The sequence below is a fragment of the Juglans microcarpa x Juglans regia genome, chromosome 5D (genome assembly GCF_004785595.1).
Source record: "Juglans microcarpa x Juglans regia isolate MS1-56 chromosome 5D, Jm3101_v1.0, whole genome shotgun sequence".
NCBI lineage: Eukaryota > Viridiplantae > Streptophyta > Magnoliopsida > Fagales > Juglandaceae > Juglans > Juglans microcarpa x Juglans regia.
Genome location: NC_054602.1, coordinates 2,547,323 through 2,574,959, shown reverse-complemented (window position 1 = coordinate 2,574,959; position 27,637 = coordinate 2,547,323). Strand labels below are relative to the sequence as shown.

Sequence of the window (27,637 nt, the reverse complement as noted above, 5' to 3'; positions counted from 1 at the left end):
GACTAAAATAGGTTAGCTCTTGGTACATTGCGCTCACACTAGATTTCGATCTGCCATGCGTACAAAACTATTCTCTAGACTACAAAAAATTAAAGGGGTTTAATTCTGGTGGCCAAAATCCTTTGCGGCAAATAAGACGTGGTCACAAAAAATGAATTTTTTAATTATATATATATATAGCCACATTTTCGTTACCACGAGTGATAAAATCGTCACAAATAAGATTTTTTTCCTATAAAAATTGGCAAGAGACGCAGTAATTACTATATTAATTTCGATCATGAGACGACAACCTTAAGCTAGCTACATGTACGTATATGCTAATTTCTATATGATAAACCTAGCTATCACTATATATATATATATATAGATGGGCCATATTATACGTACGTTCCGTAATAGACCGGAGTACTGGACTTGAAGAGATTGGCATGCAGCCCTTAGATCTATGATAACAAAACTTCGTCTAATTCTCTCAAAGATCAGGCTCAGCGAATTGGAAATAATAAATGGCGGCGCGCATTACAATATATCGATAATAAACATGCGAGTTGCTCATTAACTTGAATATTATATATATATATATATATATATATATATATATATATATTGGAGTACTCGATGATCGATCTACACTTCCTGTACTTTCATGCCTTCATGATCGATCGGTACTCAAATACCACATATATATATATATATATATGACGACCGACCCTCACCTTTGTTTAATTCATCCTATATATCATGTTAATTAAGCCTTCAATGTGATATCGACCTGAACTGCGCGCTTGCTTCTGATTCGAACCGTGTGTCAATTAATATATATATATACTCAATATTACCAGCCAACTCCCGGGATCCCATATAGGCGCACAGAACCCAGCTTTGTTAGCTAATTTCGAAACGGCACCCCTCCTCAACAGACCAGTACTACAACACGAATAAATGATTGTCCAGTTCGGATTCCGACCGACAGGTTAAACTCGTTTTTTTCACAGCAAAAAATACTTAACGCGTGCATTCAAAACCCGAAATTAAACCCAGTTAATTTGTGGACTTGGATTCACATGATATATATAGATCTGATCAGCCTATATATTGATCATCAAGCTGATTGATTATCCGCCTGGTCTTTAGCATGTCCTGCTTAATTCAAGGATTACCGGCCAATTTGTAAACAAACAGACAGCAGGCTAGCTGTGAGTTGTATAATGAGGATCGATCGATGTCGGCTGGCAACTTCTATGTATTTCATGTGGACCATTGATTCCGAAGCCAATATTTGTTACCAATGGTTTCCTCGTCATCTTCGTTTTCGCTAACAATATTCGCGCTTATCTATCTTCTGTTTTGTTTTTGACTTTTTAAAAGAAAGAAAAAGAACCAGAAACATTTCATACACATGATTAAAATCTGACCAGTCTACATAGAAAGGACGATTAATTTCACAAAATGATCAAATACCAAATAATAATTAAAAGGGTATCTCGATCCAGTCGACCAAGCTGCAGCTGGAGTCTCAAAGGATGATTCCCACCCTCCCCCCAATATTAAGGCAATTGTATTTACATTTCATGACCCACTGTTATAAAACTTCATATGATCCTTACTGGAATCCATACACGCAATTAATAAGACAGCTTTTCAGCCTCAGACTCCACCTAGGGCCAAAGTTGAATCAATTATCAAATGATTGTGATTTTGATCATCATCATCATCATCTTAACAGGTTTCATGGATGTCATATGCTTGTGCAGTGCACCAGCCTGTAAGATCGTCTTTCCATGGCTGCCATTTTCTAATTAATTGATTGCTGTACCTTCTTTCTGCCGGCCGCGGATAATATTTGCTTTAGCTGATCTATATCAAATTGCAGAGGCGTAAAAGTACTGTAAAAGAAGGTGGTCTTTATATAAAAAGGAAAAGAGAAAACCTAGGAAGTTAAAACCTATAATTCAGCCTTGTAACTGTGTTAAAAAAAACAAAACAAAAAAAAGTTTTTTATCGGTTCAATACCCGTTTGGCAGGCCGTCTAGCCCCACGATCGAGATTGAATTAATTATTTATCTGAGTGGGGGCAAGGTTGGACAGGATAACGAACTGTACTCGGGCCCTTTAGTCTTTGCATATACGCCACGAAGACATTGGCCTTGCAACCCCGCGCGTTGGAAAGCCTACCCAACCAGAACATAGCTTGGTGAATCGAATGATGATCAAGAACAAGATATTAATACATTTGCTTTATAGATACCGCCATGCCTAACTATATATACAATACATACATATATATATATATATATATATAGTTAAACCAGAAAAGAAAACTCAACACTGTTTTTTAGCCATATGGAAGCTAGCTAGTAGAGGGAACTGAGACAAATTAAGTGGTTAAAAGGATCATGTACGGACTCATTTCTACGTACCCAAAATCAGCTACAATATATATATATATATATATGTGTGTGTGTGTGTGTGTGTGTGTGTGGTTCATGTCTTTTCCTTCTTGACCAGACATCCCGAATAATATTTGGTTGATCAGTTATTATAATCCACATATCAATATAATATATAATTAATGCTGTCTAAAACTAAGAAGAAAGTTAAGCAATTAGCAAACATTTACTTCATATATATATATATTCATATATATGGGATAGTCAGACTTAATTAAGTGGTGCTCGTGCAGATCTTACTATACGAAAGTGATTTCTACCTGACTGAGATTCCGAAACCATATTGAGCGTAGGGGGGAAAAGCATGGTCTCCTAATATGTGGAAGACGTTTTGGTCATTGTCTCCATCCTTAGGGTCTCCATCCCGAAAGAATCTCATTGTCATATTTAATTAATCAGAGGAATCAAACCACACAAAAAGAGAGAGAGAGAGAGAGAGAGAGAATTCTGCAAAAATAGAGACTTCATTATCATATTGGCTTCATAATACAATAGTCCTTCTAAACCAGGAAAAAGAGAGCAAAACATATATTTTGTAAAAAAGTTATCTAATTAAGAAAAGACATATGTAGGACATGAAAGTCATTGTTGTGGGTCAAGGAGGCGGGCGCGCGCATGTACAGCATGCTGCATATACAGGCCAGTGACCATGCATATATCCGTCTGCTTGCTACGAGCCTAGCTAACATCCATGGAACGAGAAAACAGTACTGCAATTGCAGCAGTGACTTTTAGGCATTGGCACATACGTACGTACATACATATATTCGAGTAATTAAACAACTCCTAACCAGGCATACAGGGCTATTTAATTTCCATTAATGATCAAATTAATTAAACCCGAACAGACCCCAAACAAGACAATCGATTCCCATATCATTTTTATTGGAAAGACTAATATTCTAGGATCTATGTTTCTTCAATATTCTACCCCTAACATTCAAAAATACTACCCAGCTTAGTACTCCTCGCTGGTCTAGAACCAAAACAAAGCTAGCTAGCGTAAGACCAAGAATAGTACTAAATCTCATGGTTTATATTATATTAATTACATTTCTCGCAACACCAACCGAATAGCTAGGGTCAGTTTTTTTCACCGGAAAATAAATCCACTAATATGACTAATTAATAGCGGCCTACAAATGTAGTTAGATGAGTGGCACTGGCACATGTTCTTTTCTCTTTAATTAATTTTCTTTTTTTTCCACCTTAAGAAAAGGTACATGGACTTTCCTCAATGCATGTTGGGCGATTGAGCCAAAAACAACTGCAATTACATATCTTTGAATTTCTGATAAAATTTAAAAAGAAAAAAAAAAAAGGAACTTTTAGCTGTCAATTCCCCCAAAGCCTACCCCATCAGTACCAGTAGTGTTCCTACATATTGCGCTCCATGACAACCATTGTTGACATTTACCGAGGGTGTCTTTAGGGCGGACAGTTAGACAACAGGTGGGGTTAAAAGTAAGAAGATGTTAATGATAAAGCTCTTAATTACTATCATAGACAAAAAATTTCAAAGGCATAAAACACCATGCACTTTGTTCAAATTTGGATGGGATCGTAGTAGATTTTCTTAGCCCTTACTCCACTCCACTCCACATGATGATGATGATTATGAAGCTTAGCTAGGGATCACGACAATCTCATTTAGTGGTCAAACTTAATTGACGCTTAATTATTATATATATAAAATTGTGTCAGAAGCAATGCTGCATGCAGGTAGCTGGCTAGCTAGCTAGCGCAGGGCAGGGCAGGGCTTTATTTATTAATTATTATTCCTCCTTAAACCAAACTGCGATTACATATATTATATACAGTACGTACGTATTCGATTGATCGGCTTAATTGGTAATTATTTATATATGCATGTCATTAATTTTCCATGGTCAACCTTAACCAAGCTTAGCTTGATATTAGAACATATTATTTTTGTGCTTTTTAGTAGTTAGTGCCATACTTGCTGCATGCATGGGGTCTACATGACTCGCTTTTCAGACGTCTGCTTATTGGAGGTGAACTTGATTGATTATGCGATTCATTAGATATTTTTTCTAATTACTTTTTGAAGAAACTTCCCTAGCCAGCTGCAAGCCTGCTAGTATATATTATATATTAATGCGTGTTCGATCGATCGTTTTCCTCAAATTAAGCTGGCTCAAATGCCACAAACTTCCACTTTATTAATTTCCGGTATTTACGCAATTTCTCCAATTAATTATATAGACTTAGTGCTGAAACTTTGGAGCATTACTCTTATGAAAAAAACAAAACATCCATTAATTCTACGTAGAGGTCCCTAACTCTGACAAAAATGCTGTACGTCGACTGGCATCAGCTTTCAACTAAACATGAGGTGTCCGATTCAAAATTGGTGAGCAGATGATCAACTCGCTATCCAGCCAAGCAGTGATACGTCGTAGTCAAGATATATAATGGATGAAGACCATTAATTAGCCACTAAAATAATTAAAGCTGATTGATTTCACGAGTGATCTTATAAACATGAATCTAATTATAAGCTAGCTGATTGATTTCACGGAATTGTTTTGAAGTTTTAACTGATTTTGAGTAAACAACATATATATATATATATATATATATTCTAAATTAAAGGTACTGCAGTAGTACCGTGGTCCTAAATAAATATACTTTTCGTGCTAACTTAGATGCATGAGGCCGGTAGAGGAATTTAACGACGTGTACAGCTGGCCGAACCATATCTATATATATATATATATATATATATGCAAGTCGATCAATCTTGCTAGAGATCTAGAGAGAGGAAATTAACTGGTATAAGTTTCACTCATTTTTTTCATAAAGTACCATTTTGTCCATGATTTGATCATTTCCTGATCAAATTGGGCAATGATTTGATCATTTGTCTGTCTATGTCGACATGACTTTGTATAGTTAATTTTTATTTCTACTACATACATGATCGTGCCTAGCTAGCTATAATAAAAGAAAAAAATCTATTCATCATCTTAACTCTCATCATTTTTTCATCATCCGGCCATGATGTGACATTAAATAATAAGTTTACGAGTGAAATATAATAAATAATTTCTAATTACCTAATATCACATTATAAGATGATGAAAATATAAAGAAAATTAGGATGATGAGTAGCATTACTCATAACAAAAAATTATACGAATTTGTAGTGCGTAGTTGTTTCTAAGATCAGGGTTCTAGCTAGCTTGTCCATTTTTATGCAAAAGTATTTAATCTATTTATTATAATTAGTAGAAAAATGTACCGATATTTGGTAAAAATAGTGCTATTTAAAGGTTTTTACAACACACATTATCTAAGTCTCATAATTTAATAATTAATAATTGAGATTGAATTAATATATATTTGATGATTTTAGCCAGAATTATGGACTGATTTTAATATTAAATGGACGTCAAACCAATAATCATATTGCAGTTCATACCCCACCCAACCTATGGACAAAGGGGAAACCAACTTTTTTGCCAACTGTCGGCCTCAAGGTGCTTTCTGTTTTCTACTAGCTAGTTAAAAATGGCTCCAGTTCATTTGTTTTTACCCTTACAAAAAGGAGAAAATTTATATATATATATCCAAATTAAATGCACACTTTAATTAGGGTCGGTGTATAAATATATTAATTTTTTATCATTTCACAAAAATTCCACGAATTTCAAACTGGATGATCAAGTGATTAATAAATGGAGCTTAATTTTTCTACTTATTTTCTATGGGATTAATATATATGATATATCTATCCTTTCATATATATATGGATCAGAAGTCATTGAATTTTGGCATTTGCATGCGGACCGGCGGGCAATACCTTCTATATATATATATATATGATCTAAGGCCTACTGATGATTGTTCTATCATCATAAAACCTTTGAAATTAAGCTTCTATATAACTCATGTCATGAATGGCTCTTTTCATACTATATTCGATTTACTATTCAAAGATACAAAATTCAATATATATATATATATATATATATGATATTACAGGTAGCTGCTAGCTAGCTAAAAAGACATATGTAATTAGATCAGTACTTAAGAACCATTTCTTCGATCGAAAGAAAATCTAGCTAGCTAGCTAGGACAATATTAAGCTGCAAAATATATAAATTCCCATGTACTTCTTAATTTGATATTAAACAAAAGATCATCGAACTAATTAACGAAAAGATTTCAAAGGAAAAAAAGAAATTGATGATAACTAAAAGCATTAATTAATATTCGTTATTTCATTAAAACTATCAAACGCAAACGGATGTTGAAAGCAGTTGCACCAGTACTAGCTTGCGTAACACAACGTCAAACCTGAACCTCCATTGTGTTTTTTATGGCTTTCGATCGACACGCAATAATCCTCGCAGGTTTTGCCTTCAGAGAGTATGTACGTACTTTGCCTTACTACTGATCATGATGATTATCAGCCATAACATTATGCCCGTTGTTTGTTTCGCCGAGCAAGCTGCTTATGGAACGCGCTTTCACCATCCCAAGCTTCATCCTTTTCTTCGTGACCATCAATGGTTTCTTCTCATCTTCATGACCATCATCATCTCCATCATTATCTGACACAGAATCTTTTGGTTTGTTTTCCTGTAACGACGACGAAGGTGCCGAAAGTACTGGCTCCGACTCATGATCCATTTTCGGAGCAGTATTATTCCCAGCCAAGGATCGGCTTCGAACGCTTGCCATGCTCCTTAGCCTCCCCTTTCCCAAGTGATGCTCACAAAGAGAGTAGCCCACAAGGGTCTGTTGGCAGCATCTCCATCCTCTCCCATTAACACGACTGCACCTCGATCCCTCCATAAGTGCACCACCTCTACCCCTCTTTTTTGCACTGGTATTCTCAGGAGCCTCCTTTGTTTCCTTCTCTTCTCCTTCGTCGTATTGTTGTGCACATTTCTTGTTCATCTTCGTCTTCATCTTAGTCTTGATCATCTTCTTGTCTTTCTCCATTATCGCGTCTTCGTTCGCTCTTCTTTCAAAGGTACTTCTTCTCTTCTTTGGTGGGAATGCTTTCTCTCCTTCACACCATCTTCCAGGTGCTATAATATTATTGCAGCCAAACAACCACCAACAGCACTACATTCATGAAATACCTTTTAACGGTATAAATTCTATGGCTAATTTGCTTTAGTAAATACCCTTTACCTTGATGGGAAGTGCTTGATTCTGGAAGAACCCCAGTAACAGTTTCTGCACCCAGGATGCCTCCCCTCCTAAAAGCAAACCAGACCCAGGAGTTGCACAACCACATACATAAAATTTACAGCCCAAGGAAGAACCAAACAAAAACCCCCCAAAAAAAGTGCAATATGGAGCAAGATGTATTGTAGCTGGGACCAGCAAACTCATGCTAACGTGCACCGCATGGGCATTTTAGCCAGCCGAGATAGAGATAAAAAAGAGCTAGCTAGATTAGATTAGATTAGATGGGAAGGTATGGTGGCTAGCCCAAAGCTGATATAAAAACACCTTAAAACAGTATTTCCACTTACAGTATTTTATTTTTTATTTTTTATTTTTCTAAAAAATTTCTTATGGGTAAAATCGAGTTATGGGTCTCCGTCTTTTCACCTTTTTTACTACAAGATTTCATGAAAGATGGGAAGAACATGGGTTAGCTTTTTCCGCTTCCTTTCTTACCTGATATCATTACCCTTCTCTCGCTCGCTCCTTCTCTCATCTTCCCCTAGCAATAACGCCTGCAAAATCACAACAAATATATAATCCACTCACACATGCTTGTCCCTAATGTGCCCCCTCTATGTATACAAATCCGGCATCTGGAAAATCCTCTTTAGGGCACATTGAACCAAAGTGCACCCCAAAACACACATAAAACCAACAGCAGTAAAAATTAATGATATGAGATTGTTTCACTGACCGAGAAATCTTTCTTATTATTCCCCTGGTGTGTCCCACCAGCATCATCCGAGCAATCCAGGCCACTGCTTCCTCCTCCGATCGGTGAGAGAAGTTGATTGGGTTGATCGGACGGCGGTTTATCAAAGTGGGCATCTCTATCGCCTTGTGGGGTGAGATTTCCAAGTGGGTTTGAGGCTTTTGGGTGCGTGGCATCGTGGAGTTGGAGTTGCACCACCGGAGACCGGTTGAGGAGGGGATCTGAGAGAGGAACCGGAGAGAGAGACGAGAGAGGCAAGGGAACCTGCCTTTTACGGATCCTCATCGGTGCAAAGATAAGATTTTGATCTCTCTATCTCTAACCAAGAGATTTTTTGGCTGGCTAAGAAAGAAAGACCACTCACGCACTCAGACCCAGAAGTGATCTTTCAGGTCAGATTTCACAGATGAGAAAGAGAGAAAGAGAGAGAGTGCAAGACCATATGCTACTACTACAACCCCAAAGACCAAGAAAAATTTTGGTGCTTTTTAATAATCTTGGTTCTCTTTCTCTCTCTAACTTTTATTTGTTGCACCAATTGCACCACAGAAAGGGGGACGCATACGTTTCTAGGAGAGAGATAGAGAGAGAGATAGGGGAGGAGCGTTCACGTGTGGAGGGTGAGGTTTAGAGGAAGGATGGCACGTGTGAGGGGACTGGGGTATAGGTGACTGGTTCAGTAGGTAGCAGGTGAGAGAGGGGGAAGAGAGAATCGGGACGAAGAAGGGGACAGGGTACGAACGAGGATGCCAGGGTGGAAGGTGGGAAGAGGAATACAAAATGATGGGGGAGTTGGGTAGTTTTATCGTTTCTACTTTTAAGAAGGGGTCCCATCCACCACTCCCCACGCCCCCCTTCCAACCTCTGGTTCTCTTTGTTACAACGACCCGTATATGCATATACATATGGCTCTCCTAATTCTCTTCTGTTCATCAGACAGCTCCTTTGTCTGGATGATGATCTGCTCATACTCCTATTCTCCCTTTCTCAATTAGCAAGCAATGCCTAGTATTTATTCCAGAATGTTTCTCCGAGTGATAACATGGTTTTGTAGATTTCTTAACCCAATATTTGGTGTCTATAGCTAATTGATGATCAATGGAAAAAGAATATCTCAAATCGTTCGATGATTTCAAGTAGAATAGAGATAAAGAGAAATTATTTGTACAATCTCAAATATATAAAAATACTCATTTCTATTTATAGAATATCTAATAGGAGGAGTGTAATAACTCCTTAGAAAATTCAGGATGAGCATTTTCTTAAGTCATGTGAGATTTCTCAATACGCACCCTCACGTGTGGGGCCGGTATTTATGGTACTATTATCGTGGATAGGTTACAGGAGCTCATCATCAGTCATAAGTTAACCTACTCTGATACCATAAAAAAACACTTATTTCTATCCATAAAAAGATCTAATAGGAAGAGTGGGGTAACTCCTTATAAAGTCCAAGACGAGTTTGTTCCTAAGTCATGTGGAACTTCTCAATAAAATAAGCAAATTTCATGCAAGCCCTTGTAAAAAGATAGACCCCACTTTAAAAAAAATTTAAAAAATACTATTCTTTATTAGTAGGACTATTTTTATTTCAAAAAATTTGTATGAGACTTATCTATTATCTATTTAGGACTTGTAATTACTCGTTCAATAAATATTATAAGATTCATTAATTTATACAGTTTTTTCAAATCAAAGGAGATATATCGTATATAGCTCCACATAATTACTTGTCATTTTAAAATATCACGTCTAAATAATGGATATTTATATGATGAACGGTGACTTGGTGGAAGCAACCAAGTCTGGCTGGATAACATGATGATCTAGCCATTTAAGTTGGGAAAAAGTAGCTGGAATTTAACCATTTCTACATGGTATGATATTAAAGAATTATAGAAGACTTCTGTACAATTTTTTGTGGTTATGTGATAAATGGGATGGAGATTATTATGCCAGTGAATGATTTCATCTTGGGTTCTAAACTCATGATCATTTGTCTTTAAAATACTGGTTTTGGTTTTTCTTTATGAGAAAATGGGAATTTTTACTACTGATTGCTGGTTCAAATAAAATTTATTCTAATGAAGGTTAACATAAAAATTAAATTAGTTAGGTCGATTATAAATCAAATTTTGAAAAATATTAATAAGATAGTTTGTGAAATGAGATGAGAATTTTGTGAATAGTAATAAGATAGTTTGTGAATAGTAGTGAGATAGTTTGAAATGTTTTATGAGATTTTGAAAAATGAAAGAGAAAAATTTGAATATAAAGTTAAAATATTATTAGAATATAGTTTTTTTTAATATTATTTTTATTTTGGAATATGAAAATGTTGAATTATTTTTTATTTTTTGTTTAAAAAAATTGTAATAATTAATTTAAAAATATTTATATTTAATTGATATTTAGAAATAAAATAAGAATTTTTAGATGTAAACTTTTTCCAAACAAGCCTTGTAAGACTCTAACCGGCCCACACTGAAAGTGATAAATTAAGGTGGGACTTTTGGTATTTAGGCAATATCATAATATCATTACTCGCCTAAAACAGGATTTGATTTCGAGATAGAGAAGGCCCAAGTTCAAAGTCCAACTAGTTTTTCTGGAGATTTATCTCAGCCCAACTTTCTGGCCGGCCTCCATGACTATATCACCAACTCTAAACGAGCTAGCATTTCTATTTCGATGAAACGCTGTATTTGTCTCCTGGGCGGGTGCTATCGACGTTCCTATTCCCAAATTCAAAAGGCATAAATGGGCCAGAGCTTCTCTTATTTGCTTCTAATTTGAAATCCAACGTATAACTATATGGTGCAGGATTCTCGCGAGAACACACGTATTGCATTGGCAAGTGTCACCTACAATTTGATTGATGAACGTCTAGCCAGGAGTAGTACTAATCAGTCAGTCAGGTATCGAGAATCGGATCTTTCCTGCAGAGAGGGAGGAGTTGTTTCGCGCGCGCACGTTCCAATTATAGATCTTCTTATCGATCGGTTGCGATTCATAAATCCTCTATCTCTTGACATGATCACATGCAGATTAATATGCATGCATGGTGTTGTAATATTATATGCCAGCCAGCTTGATGCACAGACTCTTAATTCCTGCCGGCCCCCGACCGAGCACGTACATGACCCCAAGGAAACCATGCAAGTACGTGCCTTTCTAATCCCTACAACGTCCTCATTAATGCAGCAGGCAGAAAACTGATGATCTCGCCTAATTCGTTTGGTAACAAATATGACAGCATGAAAGACTTGCTCAATGATCGAAGTTCCGCAACTCAAAGTTGCGGCACTCCCACTCAACGATGGTGGAACTCGATCGAGCAGCCAATACGGGTCCAGCAGATGGTGAAGGGAAAAACTAATGTCCTTGACCCCTATATGTGTAGTACCCTGATCTATTACGACAGGTCGTGCTCTCCAGTTTTGCAAATGTTTTGGCATTTGAACTTAACGTTAACAAGATCAGATCAGAATTAAGGAGTAGGAGTCGACCTAGCTAGCTGATGATCTCTACTTTTTAGTTCGTCGGGCGGAGATCAGGCTACTTTACGTGGTTAATTTGCCATCAGTTTTTAGGTTATTTCGTGAGAATTAAGGATGTATTTGGGAAACGGCATTTTGGGATGAGAATGGTGCTGCTTCGGTTATCATCATGTATCTGCAAGAAGTGTTTACTAATTGGATGCTGGTCCTAAAAGGGAACGTTGCATTCGTTGGTGGATGTTAATTCGGATATTTATTGTTCCGTTTGCCACCTACCTATCACAACAAAGAATTAACCCCACAAATGTGGACCCAAAAATTTATGCTAAAAGAGTTGTCCAAAATTACTCCAAATTCAAAACACCACCCCCCGGGCCGCAGGTCGGTTAAAAGTGTTAATACCAAAAAACAAATAACAGGTCGGAACAAGAAAAAGAGTCATTCCTGATACACGGAGGTGGCTCATGAGCTCAATAAATCGGCCTGACACCCATGACGGTGGTTTGGGGGTGTGATATGGTGTATGTACGTACATCCATTGCAGTGAATAGAAAAAAATTATTGAAAATGTAAATATAGAAGAAGACACAGATCTACCTGGTTCGACACAAAACTTACATCCAATAGTCGTTTGTAGGAAAAATTCATTATAATATAAGTATTTGACAGTCTCCCATCATCTCTCTTTCCTCTCTGTACAATAGAGGATGGTGACCCATTTTTATGGAGAAGGTAATCTCTCTGGAGCTCTCTTTTTCTCTGACACCCTGTTTTTCCTTTTGTCTTGTCCTATTTCTCTATTTTCCCACTTGCCTCCTAATAATGGTTCTTTGATGGGCTGGGCCTAGTATTCTTACCCCCAATAAAATGTAACAAAACAAGCAAGCACACTTAAAAAGATAATTCTATGCACTACATTATTATCTGATCACTTTCATCCTACTGTGTAAGATGTGGTAAATTTATCACCATTGAATGATCCTTTGTTGGATACTTTTTTATCATCCAATGATGATAAATGTGCCACATCTTATATAATGTGATGAAAATGGGTTGAAAGTGTGATGTGTAACATTATTCCATTTAAAATGATCATTAATGTTAGACGTATATAAGGGATTGAAAAATGTTTGTTTTTAAAAATGAATTTTACAAAAAGAAGTTTATAAATTAATTTGGTTTAATATGGTATATTAGATTATAATCTTTTTAAATCTAGTTATTAAATCACATTAATTCATAGACTTTTTATTGTAACTAACTTTTGTTGTAAACCTAATAGAACTTCTAAGAAGAATAATTTTGCTTATTGTTTAGGATGCTGCTACTCAGTTCAATGAGTTCGCTCCCTCAAACTTATCACTTGTGTAATTATATTTTCTTTTTCTTTTTATTTTAAGCTTTTTTTAAATATGTAAAAAATATATCTACTTCTATAATCGTTAAAAAAAAAAAGAATCCATATGATAACTTCAAGAGTCAAAATGTCAACAAGCCATTTATAACACATGAATTGTGTGCCAATTATGAATATTTAATTAAAGGCCAGAGAAAGTAATAAAGTCCAGTACCGATGACGCGTGGCCGGAGAACAAAGTGAGCTACATGACATGCAAGATCCATTGAATAGCTAGATGACTTGGTCGATCGTCATACATAGGATACCTCCACTGGGTAGCATCATGTTCTATTTTGCAAGATAATATTGTTTCGTAACATTTAAAAGCCTAGCAATCCATACATGATCGATGAAGATTAGTTCAGGATAGTCATGAGTTATCAGTTTTAAGATTTATCAATTTTGATAGTACTGCATGCATTAATTAAAAAAGAGAAATATTATTACCCCTCTTGATTTTTACCGCTAACTTTATCTCCTAGACGTGATATAATAATATAGTGCCACGTGACTTATTCAAAACGCCTACATAAAATAGTAAAAAGAAACTAAGATTTAGTGCTCTCTTTTTTTTTTGTGTTTTAAACTCTATTTTATTTTAAATATATATATATTTAAATTATTTTTAATAAGCTATATGGCATCACATTATAGTACCACGTCAATAAAATAAAATGAATAGCATAAATTAATAGGCATATAGCATCATTCTACTTAAAACTCTAATAGTGTTAATGAAACAATTCTAAAATTAATCCTAAATTAAATAACGTAGAGGTTTAGAACGTCGTAATATTACTTTAGAATTCATTTTTTTGGGACTATCCTATTTATTGTCAGTCAAATAATATTTATCATTTTCAATCGTTTTAAAAAAGTAATTATGCATCCATCATTTACGTATCGATCAACGTAGCTACTGCAGAGCTCTAGCTCAGCAAGAGAGAGATTTTTTATTTTTTTTATTTTCTATCTATTTTGAGGATATCATCTTAAACGGCTTATGTTATTAAAGCTATCTTAAGGTTTTTAATTTTGTTTCGTATCGACCGGGTAGCCAGTACAGAGAAAGGCCGAGTTTCGTACGAATCAAAATTTTAACCGTATCGACTTGTACCAACCGGTACCGACTGATATTGCAAATTTTGATATTTTGAATTTCGATCTTTACTTCTTCTTTTTTTCATTTATTCTTTATTTTTAGACTTCTAATTCAGACTAAATTATCTATAATTTATATATATAAATTATTCATATATAAATTATTATTTTAAAATATAATTTTATATATATTTATATATATAATTTATTCATATATAAACTATTCTAAAACGATATCTGAAACGGTATCAATATCAAAAGATCTCGTTTCAATACCTCAACTGAAACAGTCACTAAAACGGTATTCAAAATATTGACCCGGATTTTGTTTATAATATTTTTTGAACGAGTTTATGATATGACTTTATATCATTAATATATATTATGGAATTTTCTCTTTTTTCTCTCTAAAGAAAAAGAAAGGTCAAAAGGAGAAAAATAACATCAAAAGGCCATGGGAACAGCTGGATTTGTGCTTAAATTTCTGATATGGGCCTCCATGAACTCGATCGACGACCCACCTGGTCAAATCGGTGTCCGTCGGGCTTTACAATATAGGTCTCTCAGAGGTTGAGAGAAATAGGAAGCGTTAGGTGTTTCTGCAATCGTTGTTACGATGAGGTTGTAATATTTGTAATCTTGATGATCATTTGGGTCCTCTCTTAAGCTAGTAAAGGATAAAGAGATAAAGCATGCATGAAAAGCTGGTTGCAAAGCTAAATTAATAGGATTGTGGAGAAAAAAATATACAATCCATGGTTATAACCCAACCCATGGGTTAGGAGAGTAGTGTTAAGAGAGTGGTGTCAGGTGATTGGTGTAGGAGACAAGAAAGGACATGGAGCATGCAGATGTCAGAAATCAAAAAGGAAGTGGGAAAATGAGGAGTCCAAACATGCAAAGACACTTAGACATGCAAGGGAGACCAGTCACCTCATGGCAGGCTAGCGTGCATAGTGAAGGGTCAGACACGCAACTACCGACAATTGCAGGAAGAGGATCATATAAAAAGAGATGCCCAGACAACTTCAACTCTTTCTCTCTCTTTTGATGAGATCTTCTTCTTCTTCTTCAGCAACCTCTCGAGGAAGACAACGTCTCAAGCAGGAAGATCTCCAACTTTCTCTATGCAGTGAGATATGAGAGACCATGAGTGACTGTAAACAAATATATTATAGTGGAAACTCCCCCCAAACCCCCGTGGGACATTAACCTAATGCCGAACTATGTAAATCTTTGTGTTCATCTCTATTTACTTTCTCTGCACTTATGTTCTATCCACTGCTATGGATGTACACATCGCCACTGTACAACCACACCGAAACACTACCCGAGGCTACAAACAATATCATTAAGGCCCAGTCGACTCAGTGGGCTGGAGGTGGAAGAATGACGATTTTCTAGTACACTGAATAAATTCCGAATGATGAATAAAACTTCCTACAAATAAGTACTGACAGTTTTCCTGCTGTTATTTTTATTAATGATGTTATCGCAAAAATCAAGCGAGTAAACTCTTCCTCACCCATGTAATTGATAATATTGTACGCTTAGGTGCTCGCACATGGCACTTGTAACTCAAGTGACCAGGCCGCTCATCTCCCCTACCCAGGGGGTGTAATTTAAGCTCAGTACACAGTGCCATGGCACAAGGCATCACGCCAGGTGCCTGGGTGGACGTTGTCGTGCACCCAGGGGCCTCGCGCGGCCACGCCACCCCACTGCGAGGTCCATTGCTGTACTGGCGGTCACCACATCAACCACCATTGGTTAGGCTCGTACAGTCTCCACTTGTATAAGACTCGGACGCCATGGGTTAGGCTTGGATAGTGCCCACTTATAGGGCCCTCCTTTACTCGAGGCTCACCCTGCAGGTTCTCCCCAGCGGGCTCACCCAACTGGCTCTCCCGACAGACTCACCTAGCGGACTCCTCAACGAGCCCTCCCTGGCGAACTGACTCTCCCAACAAGCTCACCTTGCATACTCCCCCAGCTGGTAAGCACGAGCTCCCTCCAACTAACAACAACTCTCGGTTTATATCTCTCAAAACTTATGTGAATTTTGTTTCTACTAACAAAGTTATTTTTTGTGGCTCGGAATGACAAACATTGGCAATATGGGCCATCTGGGCATCGCTCGGGCATCCCAATACAGCTCCATCGGAACAAATCACTTGGCAATAATACCAGTCTCCTTGGCATGGACAAGCATCTCTGTCAGACAAACCGAGTCCCTTGACTCGCCACGAAGTAAGGTTAGGGCCAGGCTACCGAGCCCTACACCATCTCAACCTCACCTAAGCACAAGTCCCTTGACTTATTGGCCCTTCATGCTACGACATGCTACAAGCACGATTCCTTGGCTGGCCATGATGCATGGGCTAAGGGCCAAAACCTCGAGGTCTACCTGAACAACAACCAGTTGGAACACAAGTCATTTGACTTGTTGACCTTCGTGCTACGTTTCTACCCGCGATGCATTGGCTCTCAAGGCCAAAGTCCCCGAGCTCTGTCCAAACAACAGCCAGTCGGAACACAAGTCTTTAGATTTGCTGACCTTCACGGGGTAGAAGCATAATCCCTTGGTTGACCACGATGCATTGGCTAAGGGCAAGAGCCCCGAGCTCTGCCCAACCAACTGCCATTCGGAACACAAGTCTCTTGCATTGCCGACTTTCGTGCTAGGTTGATGCCCGTGATGCATCGGCTCAAGGCCAAAGTTCTCGACTGCCCAAACAACAACCAATTGGAACACCAAGTCTCTAGACTTGCTGACCTTCGAGAGATATAAGCCCATTCCCTTGTCTGGCTATGATGCATTGGCTAAGGGCAAGAGCCCCGAGCTCTACCCGAATAACAACCAGTTGGAACACAAGTCCCTTGCCTTGCCGACTTTCTTTCTAGGTTGCTATCCGCGATGCATTGGCTCAGGGCTAGAGTCCCCGAGCTCTGCCCAAATAATAGCCAATCAGAATATAGGTCTTTAGACTTGATGACTTTCATGGAGTACAAGCCCAATCCCTTGGCAGGCCACGATGAATTGGCTAAGAGCCAGAGCCTAAAGCTCTCCCGCCGCATCCAAACTCTGCACTCACACCTTACGCAGTCACACGCGCCTCCCATTCGTCCTTGGATGCATTTATCGCTTAACACAAGCATAATAGAGAACAGAGAACCCGTTTTTGAAATTTGTTTTCTTACTGACGACCTACATTGCATATTTTATCTTAAAGATTCTCAAGGTCTTTGTTGGAACAAGTTATCCTTAAGAATCACGGGTTTCTGTATAGAATAAAATATACGGCCCATGGCTAGAACCTAGCCCACCTTACCTAGCTAGAAGATAAGGTAGTTAGAAGACAAGGTAGAGAGGAAGGGAGTGGGAGACAAGAGATGATCATGGGTTAGGAGAGTAGTGTTAAGAGAGTGGTGTCAGGTGAGTGGTGTAGGAGACGAGAAAGGACATGGAGCATGCAGATGTTAGGAAGTCAGAAGGGAAGTGGGAAAAGGAGGAGTCCAGACACGCAAGGGAAACCAGTGACCTCATGGCAGGCTAGCGTGCGCAGTGAAGGGTTAGACACACAACTACCAACAGTTGAAGGAAGATGATCGTATAAAAGGAGATGCCAAGACAACTTCAACTCTCTCCCTCGATCATATTTTCTTCTTCTTCTTCTTCAGCAACCTCTCGAGGAAGAAGTGTCTCAAACAGACGAAGTTCCGATTTTTGTTTTTACAGTGAGATATGAGGGACCATAAGTGACTGTAAACAAATATATTATAGTGGAAACTCTCATCCCCAAACTCTCGTAAACGTAGGCCTAATGCCGAACCACGTAAATCTTTATGTTTATCTCTCTTTAATTTATTTGCGCCTATGTTCCATCCACTGCCATGGACATAAGCGTCGCCACTGTACAGTCACACCGAAACACTGTCGGGAGGTCCAAACAATACCGATCAAAACTCAGTCGACTCAGTGGGCTGGAAATTACTCTTTCTCTCGTTCCAGCCTATTGTAAGATTTTTTAGCATCAACAAGGATAGTTACTATGCCCATCAATTTGCCCACTTGGTGTGCTCATAGGCAAATTACATTTTTCTTTTCTTTTTTTTTTATTTTAAATATTTTTTAAACATGTTTAAATATTTTTAAAAAATTAAAAAAAATACTAATATATTATTAGTTATTTCTTTAATCAACAAATAAAAAAAAAATTAAATTCATATACGGACGGTCTGGGACTGTATGTGCATGTGCTACTTTTACCGTTTGCTTAACTTTCTAGAATGCATGGGACGTCGATCGGTACTCTGTAGAACCCTATTAATTACATCTTATGAACGCGTTTTCTTAAATCAACAAGATAGATTCAAAAAAAAAAAAAAACAAGATTGTTATGGATGTTTCAACCGAAGTTTGTACTATATAGCATTTTTCTTAAAAAAAATAGGATATGCAGCTTGAATTGTCAAAAACAGTACACATAATTTGCCTCGGTTTATGCATCACAGACAAATAGTTTGGCTGCTTCCTGTTGAAATTCTTGTCTATGATTAAGAAAGCATTGTCAATTACTGGGAAAACATCATGGTAGGGCACCGGGGGGGAAAACGATGAACAATAAATTTAATATTTAGCATGCGAATGTGCATGCAATTCATGCTGTTCTTCAGTTGAAAGTAAAACTAAAACAAATTAGGACATTGCTGTTAGTTTGGCACATAGCTAGCTAGCGATCGAGATCATTTTCATTGGCCAGTTTTTGGTCAAACGAGCCTAACGATCTAATCAAAATTTGCTGTAAAGCATAAACCACTCTCACCAAACCCATGTGTTCACTCTTTTAAGTGATAGCGATAACTACCTCGAGCATCCTGTGAGAGATTTTGACTCCTATTATCGAGATTTTGTCTGGTTTTAAGACATTGCAGGCCATTGCCTTGGGGACAATGTATGTTCGATAATAAAGACTTGTAATAATGTTACAAACAACGTGTACTTCTATAGTAGATAATAATACCCTTTACCTAATTAATCTAACTAATCAAGACACTCGCTATGTAAACTATTTCTGGGAATCTCCCATTGAATGCAATGGACCCACATTTGATACACTGCCTCCTCTGATTGCGGAAAAGATATTCGAGAATTATCAATGAGACGTCGGTGGTGTAGTATCAGACTACTGCTAATACTCTAATAATTATACATTACATCAATTTTATAATAAAATTTAATAATTTTATCTTCTAATATATAATATTAAATTATTTTATTGTGAATTTATTTTTATAAGATCTTCTTATGATTAAAATATTTCTCCTTCGTGAATATTTAATGAAAGTAGAAATTGCTACAGCTGAAAGTTTTCAATTAAGAGTGATAATTACTTCCAGAATATCCCTTGATGTTTTGATGACAAATATGGGATATTTTGATTATTTCACTCGATCGATGTAATATGTTAGGAAAACTAGTTTCTAGAATACCCCTAGAGCCCTGTTGGGTGTCACTGAAGGAATGTAAATCGATCTAGGCGACTCATGGGTAAGTCTAATATGCAAATGTTGCATTATGCCTCGCAAAGATTTTAACTTTGCCCAAGTAGTGACTGTTCATTGAACAATATAAATAATTTCAATTCGCTCTTTTTTTCGTCTCTGTTCAGCATTTAAAGTTCTCTAGTCTGAATTTTCTTCACTTCAATTTCCACTTTCCACCTGATGCTTAATCAATCAAAAAGTTTGGTCTTTTTCAAAAGTTAAGAAGGAGACAAGACCATCAAATATGGCGTTTATCGGAGTGGAGCGTAGCCCACACGTGTGGGATGAAGCTCCGAATCTCGTCGATACGTGCCCATCACGCGCCATCGCGGAGCCCTCTGCCGATGCCACGCTCGGCTTCTCTGCACTCCTTAACTCCGGGACTTCCAAGATCGACCGTCGATTTTTCCTCCCCGAGTGACTTGGACCCTGCACGCACCACTGTCGTCGCATCTTGCATTGTTCATTCGCTTTGGTTTTCTGTTTCTTTGTTGTTCTCTTCCAATATTTTGTTGCGTTTGTTTTTATGTTCTTCTTTTTTTTGTTGACCCAAATAAGGTGTTGTGCCTTTAGATCGAACGCAATCTGAGGCAAGAGCTATTCGAGAGTGGGGGGTGATGTTATGGCCAGTGATATCGTACAACCAATGCTCACACGTAGGTGCAACATGCGTAGTAGAGGCTGTTGTGTCCGTGCGTGAGGTGGGTGCTCGTGCCGTCAAAGTTCGAGATGTTGATGCTTGGCTTGTGGTTTTGTAGTTTAGTTGTTAGTTAGTAGTAGTTAGGTAGTAGTTGTTATTTTAGTTTTTAATAAAATAGAAATAGGCTATTGGATTTAGTATCCATAGTAGTATCTCGTACTCTTCCTCCCTAAGAGGATAAAGGGGCCTTCAAGTTCTGTCTACAGAACTCTTTCTTTGTTAAGAGAGAGTTTATTAAGAAGTTAAAACAATGTTCACCACAAAGAAATTTGTGTGTGGAGAAGTCCCAGAGCTTATACGTAGTTGACTTATAGTTTGAATTTTTTTATGTATTAATAAGTCACAGTTGTAACTTTGATTTATTAATAAAATGTGATTATTTTCATTAAAAAAAAAAAAAAAAAAAGAGGGAGGCAAGAGACCCCATTAAAGCAATAAGTCAATGACGCTGAAATCAAGCTTTAATAATTACTTTATTGACAATTATGTTCCTGTCATGAGTAAAATAAGATAAAGTGGCATATATATATTTCTATATATAGTGGTTCTACTAGTCACAAAGCCATACATCAGAAAATTTGTACCCTTTTTTTCTCACTCACAACTACGCCAAAAAAAAAAAAACAATGTGTTCTTCCATTGCTTCCTTTGTAGTGGCAACCATTTTTGTAACAGTAATGCTCCGTGAATCAAATGCTCAATTGAGTGCCACCTTTTATGCTAATACGTGCCCGAACGTGTCTAGCATCGTCAATAATGTGGTTCAGAATGCTTTGCAGTCTGATTCCAGGATTGGGGCCAGTCTCATCCGACTCCATTTTCATGACTGCTTTGTTAATGTAAACTCGAGCTCTTTAATTTGTCAAACTCGCTTCCACTGTATAAACAAGCCACCGTTCACTAACACTTTGCGTTGGCTTTTGTTAAAGGGATGTGATGCTTCAATCTTGTTAGACAACAGTGCAAACATTCAGAGTGAGAAAGACGCCGCTCCCAATACAAACTCCATCCGAGGCTTTGACGTTGTTGACAACATCAAGACTGCTCTTGAAAATTCTTGCCAAGGTGTTGTTTCCTGTGCTGACCTTCTCGCCCTTGCTGCTGAATCCTCTGTTTCTTTGGTAAGTCTCTATATATTATCTCTAAATAGGGAGAAAAACAAAATGAAGCTGTGGGGGAGGGAGTTGTAATTTTCTTCCTCGTTTGATTATTCGGACATTGAACTAATTATGCATGCAGTCAGGAGGCCCTTCATGGAGTGTATTATTAGGGAGACGGGATAGTCTAACTGCAAACCAGGGTGGAGCCAATACATCTATTCCCTCACCTTTCGAAGGCTTGACTAACATTACTTCCAAGTTCTCTGCGGTTGGTCTAGACACTAATGATCTTGTTGCGTTATCCGGTAATAATTATTCTTCTAAGCATCCTAAAATTTCATTGGTATGATCAGCTGATACAGCAGTTAAATTCACCATGTTTAATCAATTTTTCACAGGCGCTCACACTTTTGGACGTGCTCAGTGTCGGACATTCAGCAACCGGCTATACAATTTCAGCGGCACCGGCAACCCTGACCCAACACTAAACTCATCCTACTTGACTACTCTCCAGCAAACATGTCCACAAAACGGGAGTGGAACTGCTCTTGCCAATCTTGATCTCACAACCCCAGATAATTTTGATAACAGCTATTTCACAAACCTTCAAAACAATCAAGGCCTTCTCCAATCGGATCAAGAGTTATTCTCCACCAGCGGTGCTGCTACAGTCTCCATTGTCAATAACTTTAGCAACAACCAAAGTGCTTTCTTTCAGAGCTTTGCTCAGTCCATGATAAACATGGGAAATATAAGCCCACTAACTGGAAGCAATGGAGAGATCAGGTCAGATTGCAAGAAGGTTAATGGAAGTTAATGAGATATCTGGGTGTTAGATGATCAGTAGCTAGCACACTCAGCAAATTAAGCATGGGAAACACATAAATATATAGTTCTTACTTAATTAGTCAAAAGCTCGTTTTTGCAAAGCCAGCGAGAAAGAATAAACAGTTTTGGATTGTAAGTTGACTGAAACGTAGTAACGTTTGGTGGTACAATCATTTTAGTAATATGGGAGTGATGAAACAGACCAACTTTCTACTGTATTTACATTTACATTATCTAAGTAATTGCCTTTAGCCTTAATCGTGTAATGTAACTTTAGTGGTTAATTACACCAATGAATTGAATACAAAGGAACCGCTTTACAATTAGCACGTACCTATTTGACTACAAGTTTTGATGTCACAAATGGCTCCTTGGATCGTAAGAATTAAGTGGAACTAAAGTCATGCATGCCATGATGATCTTCGTGCAGTGAATATTGCTTCCCCTTATTGACAACATTCTAATTTCTGTAATTCATTGGGTAAATCATTTTATGTAAGAGAAATGCTTAGAGTCCCCATTTTGGTCCGAGCATTTCTACCGAGATCTTTATTTAGCCTAATCGCGACCCATCATCGTGCTACACCCTCCAAGCACTCTTTTTGTAAACTTAGTGAGGCAATTTAAATAAATTAATACTAGATACAGTCATATGTTATGCAAGTAATGCGCACTCCTTTTGAAAAAGAGTGTGGTTTATTATTAAAAATTTAATTTTTCATATTAATTTTATATTTACTCACTTTTTTTAAAATGAGTGCGCATACTATACAGTATTTACATACCCTATGTTGATAATTTCTTTTCAAATTTTACTGTGTAACATATTATATACAATCCTCGATCTTATAGTTAGGTGGATGCATTAATATTATGAGGTTTGCTATGCAACCATCAGCTTGTAGCACCTTGCTTTTCATGATTAATAATAAAATCACTTTTAAAAATTTTCGAGAGCCAGAGTACTATTACAGAATCTTGACTTAAAAATATTTTCTTTTATTCTAAAGGAAATGACAGATACAAAAATTCTATAACTAAAATAATTCTTTATTAAAATACTTAGATCGTAAAAGAGTGTGCATGGAAGCATTTATTAAAATTTCTCACAACTCATGCCATAAAAATTATAACTTAAAATTTGTGTACATGATCTAGGCCACTGTCACGTCTTCCTAGATGGGGTTGTAACTCTATCGTCATAATTATCATAATTTGGGGTGGTTTAAAAATATAAAAATAAACTAAAAATGAGTCAATGACTCAGTAAAAAAACTCATCATAACGTAAACATACTTAATATAAGATTATTCATAAAATATTTCATACTGTGAACATAAAATCAAGACTAATTATACTGATGCATATTCTATGCATGATTGATTTATCTGACTTATCTGGCTGGCCAACACACTTAACCTCGTGTGCAAGGTTGTACACTAACTTCCCCTGCTACAACAAAGGAAGTTGATTGTGCAGTACTTTGGTGTATTACGATGGACCAAGCTTAAGTCCATGACTTGCATGCCCACTCTTAAACTGCATTGGTACCATGATCTGAATGATCATCTGATTAATTGTTATGAGCTTATCTTATACTTGATCTTATGAAATTTACGTGTCTTATGCAATGTGAAATGCATAATACAGACATAACTATAATATGTGGAATGAAATATGATGAATGAGGTGCTTGCAAATATCATGACGTGTGTGGTATGTAAATACTGGATTCGAAAGAACTTGCTTTGATAGTAGTATATATAACTAGCTAACATATGTTAATTCTAATTTATGATAAAACTACTTACCTTATAATATTGCTTCCTAAAATTTTTTATACAAAATTGATCATGGTACTGGACTGGGAGGTTTATAATTTTTTTTTCAAATAACACTCGAAATTGAGATATTTATGAAGATATTTGAGAGAGGGTGATGATCAATTTGAGTTGGACTCGGTTAATACATGTAATGATACTAATCTGCTAAACATACAGTCGTGATCGTCTAAGAAGAGAATTTGAATTTAAAAACATGATCTAGTAATTCACTCAATGTAGGATTGACAGTGACTAAGATTACATAGAGAACTTCAATCATTAATATTTTAAATTGAAATAAACTTCTAATGGCAGATATTTAAATTCTAAAATGAGTCTAACTCGTTCAATAAATAATAAATGAGATTTAACCTAGTTATTGGGTCTAATTAAAACTTATAATCAACCTTAATAATTTATTTTTCATGTGTTTATCCAAAATGGCTCATTTATATAATTTAGGTTCAATAAAAATTATTAATATCTCGATTTTAGAATTATTGGGCAGGGTTGTTACATGTCTACACCACACACTACACTCATTTTAATTTTAATCTTTTTTATTTTATTCCTACTAAACTAAGTAAGTTTTTATATTCATTATCCCTATACTACAAACTTGTTAAGAGAAAAAAAATTAAAATAAGTGCATAGTGTAAGACAATAAGTAGAATTTTTCTAATATTATACACCATCAAATTAAGATCTTACACTAAAAGAAAATAAATTTGATCCAATTAATATTTAATATGACAAGAGTCCCTATCAAAAAATAAAATTAGACAAGGGTCATGAGAGTGGGGCTTAGAAATGTTGTAATTTAGATTTCAAAATAAGGTTTTGGGAATGTGTAGTCCAACTGTAGAAGTCAATTTTATCCGTTGGATCACACTAACAATTGGGCACTATGTTAATTCGGACGAAACTCACTTCATCAAAACCGTCCGTTGAATTCCGTATGCTCTAAATAGCACAAATACGTTCGTACAAGAGTATTTCCCTCTCTCTCTCCCTCTCTCGCCGTTTCCATTACACACTCATCTGAAACCCTCTGTCATGAATCTCATCGCTCTCTATCTCCATTTCTCCGTGCTCTAGATCGCTGACCTGACAGGCGAACCATCCATGGCGAATCGACTCGGAGCCAATCCGGGTCAGGAGGTCACCGCGTCGGCCTCGAACTCAGATTGAGTCTGAGTTGATCATCGAGTTCGATCCTCGCAGACCCAGGTGTTGAATTTTCTTCTCCACCTTTCAATTTTAGCTCTATTTATCTCTTCCCACTTGCATACCCCTCGATTCTCATCCACAAACTGTTAGCACGAGACCCAAGATACCGGTCACCATTTTGATGACCTAAACCTAGTTTAAGGTCCTAATCTCGTCGTTACTGCTTGAGTTTTTACATATTTCTATGTGAAATTCGTGTTGAGTTTAGGGGTTTTGATCTACGTTTCTTTAATGCTGTACTGAAAATTAAGGTTTCTAAGTTTACTCATTTTTTTGCATCCAAGTTAGGGTTCTTGTGTCGAATTTGTTGTATTTTATTAGAAAATTTGAGGCTTTGTGATTTGGGTTTCTGTAATCGTATAATAAAGCTAAGTTTCTTAATCTGGGGTAGTTGAATTTGTGGTGATTCAAGTTTTTCTAATTTGGGTCTGTTCAATTAGCGATGAGCGAGGAGACCTCTGATACAATGAATCTTGACTTGAACCTGGGTCCTATCCCCGAGCCTCAATCAGGCTCGGTACCTAATGACCCGTTGAATTTGGATGATTGGGTTGAAGATCCTTCTGGTAGGCTTAGGGAAGCTATTAGGCTTAGAGCTCGACAGCGGTGGAGGAGATGGCGGCCAGTTCACATTCCACCTGAAGCTCAGAACATTTCTTTGGAATTGAACCAATTGATGGTCAATTCTGGTGATAGGAGTACATTGCAGACAGGTGAGGGCAGTGGCCCTGCGGAAGAAAGAATTAATGAGATTCCCAAAACATGTGAAAATAACAATGGGATTTTAGAGAATGAGATATCGGAGAAAAACGTTGATGTGGAAAAGGGTAGTGGCAATGATGGGAGCTTTTTTGACTGCAATATATGTTTGGACTTGGCTACGAACCCTGTTGTGACTTGTTGTGGCCATTTATTTTGTTGGGCATGTCTATACCGATGGTTGCATGTCCATTCAGATGCAAAGGAATGCCCAGTGTGCAAGGGAGAGGTGACAATCAAAAGTGTGACCCCAATCTATGGTCGTGGGAACAATATTCATGAGACAGAGGAGGATTCCAGTCTAAAGATTCCTCCTAGGCCTCATGCACGACGGATTGAGAGCTTGAGGCAAACCCTTCATAGAACTGCATTTTTCCCTGTGGAGGAGATGATCCGTCGCCTTGGAGGTAGGTTTGATTTGTCCCGGGACTTTATTCAGCCACCAGAGCCTGACAGCACCCGCGAAACAGTAGATAGAACTTCCTTGTTGAATCGGATTTTGACATCTCGGGCTCGCAGAGAGCAAAATTCAGTGGCTCCTGACGTAGTGGATTTAACACAGAGCGACATGAGTAGCCCTGAGATTGGAGAAAACCGCCAGGTGCAGTCCCTTTTACTCCGAAGGTCACAATCTCATAGAACATCACTTCATTCTGCATTGAGTTCTGCTGAAAGGTTAGTTGATGCATTTTTCCGTAACCATCCTGTTGGTAGAAATCAAGAGCAGCCCCAACCAGTTGATGATAGAGATTCTTTCTCAAGCATTGCCGCTGGTATAAATTCAGAAAGTCAGGTGGACACTGCTATGGAAATTGATTCCATGGTGTCCCTTTCAACATCATCTTCCCGAAGAAGAAATGATGTTTCAAGGGGTTCAGATGTGGATAGTGGAGATTCTCGTGCCCATAGAAGAAGACGGCTGCATTGAGAAAAGGAAATTATCCTTTTATTCAAATATCCTGTTATTGCCCGAGAAATACTCCACATATGAAAGTTCGCCTTGACATAATATCGCGTTAACTCTTCAATGTATTCACCTTTATCTTGTATCCTGTTGACTGTCAAGAGTTGATTATTAAGCTTTTGCAGCATGTGCTGCTTTCAATTTGTATGAAATATCTGGCGTGAAATATTTATCCTTCGCCTTTAACTGATCTGTGATTTGAATGGCAAGTCAAATTTGTAGTGGAAAACTGGGGCTGCTTTATAATTTTCTTTTGTACATAACCTCGGAAACTTTATATGTTCGAGTAAAGTTGCTTTAAATTTTCCCT

The 27,637-nt window shown here is 37.2% G+C and overlaps 3 protein-coding genes across 4 annotated transcripts; 2 read left to right on the top strand and 1 right to left on the bottom strand.

Annotated features, from left to right (window-relative positions):
- Positions 1-6,560: 6,560 nt before the first annotated feature.
- LOC121266098 lies at positions 6,561-8,955 on the bottom strand. Of its 2 annotated transcripts, XM_041169823.1 has the most exons (4): positions 8,359-8,955; positions 8,118-8,176; positions 7,623-7,690; positions 6,561-7,516 (listed from the first exon to the last, which is right to left on the bottom strand). In XM_041169823.1, exons 1-4 carry the CDS (start codon positions 8,659-8,661, stop codon positions 6,870-6,872), a joined length of 1,077 nt encoding a protein of 358 aa, XP_041025757.1. In that variant the 5' UTR covers positions 8,662-8,955; the 3' UTR covers positions 6,561-6,869. The 2 variants fall into 2 exon arrangements, with proteins under 2 accessions (XP_041025757.1, XP_041025758.1); XM_041169824.1 differs by having other exon boundaries at positions 6,561-7,553; positions 7,623-8,176; positions 8,359-8,445.
- Positions 8,956-21,186: 12,231 nt separating this feature from the next.
- On the top strand, positions 21,187-22,877 carry LOC121266546 (peroxidase A2-like). The gene is made up of 4 exons (XM_041170408.1): positions 21,187-21,462; positions 21,553-21,744; positions 21,863-22,028; positions 22,122-22,877. Exons 1-4 carry the CDS (start codon positions 21,250-21,252, stop codon positions 22,538-22,540), a joined length of 990 nt encoding a protein of 329 aa, XP_041026342.1. The 5' UTR covers positions 21,187-21,249; the 3' UTR covers positions 22,541-22,877.
- Positions 22,878-25,344: 2,467 nt separating this feature from the next.
- LOC121265012 lies at positions 25,345-27,637 on the top strand. The gene is made up of 2 exons (XM_041168431.1): positions 25,345-25,604; positions 26,045-27,637. Exon 2 carries the CDS (start codon positions 26,047-26,049, stop codon positions 27,289-27,291), a length of 1,245 nt encoding a protein of 414 aa, XP_041024365.1. The 5' UTR covers positions 25,345-25,604; positions 26,045-26,046; the 3' UTR covers positions 27,292-27,637.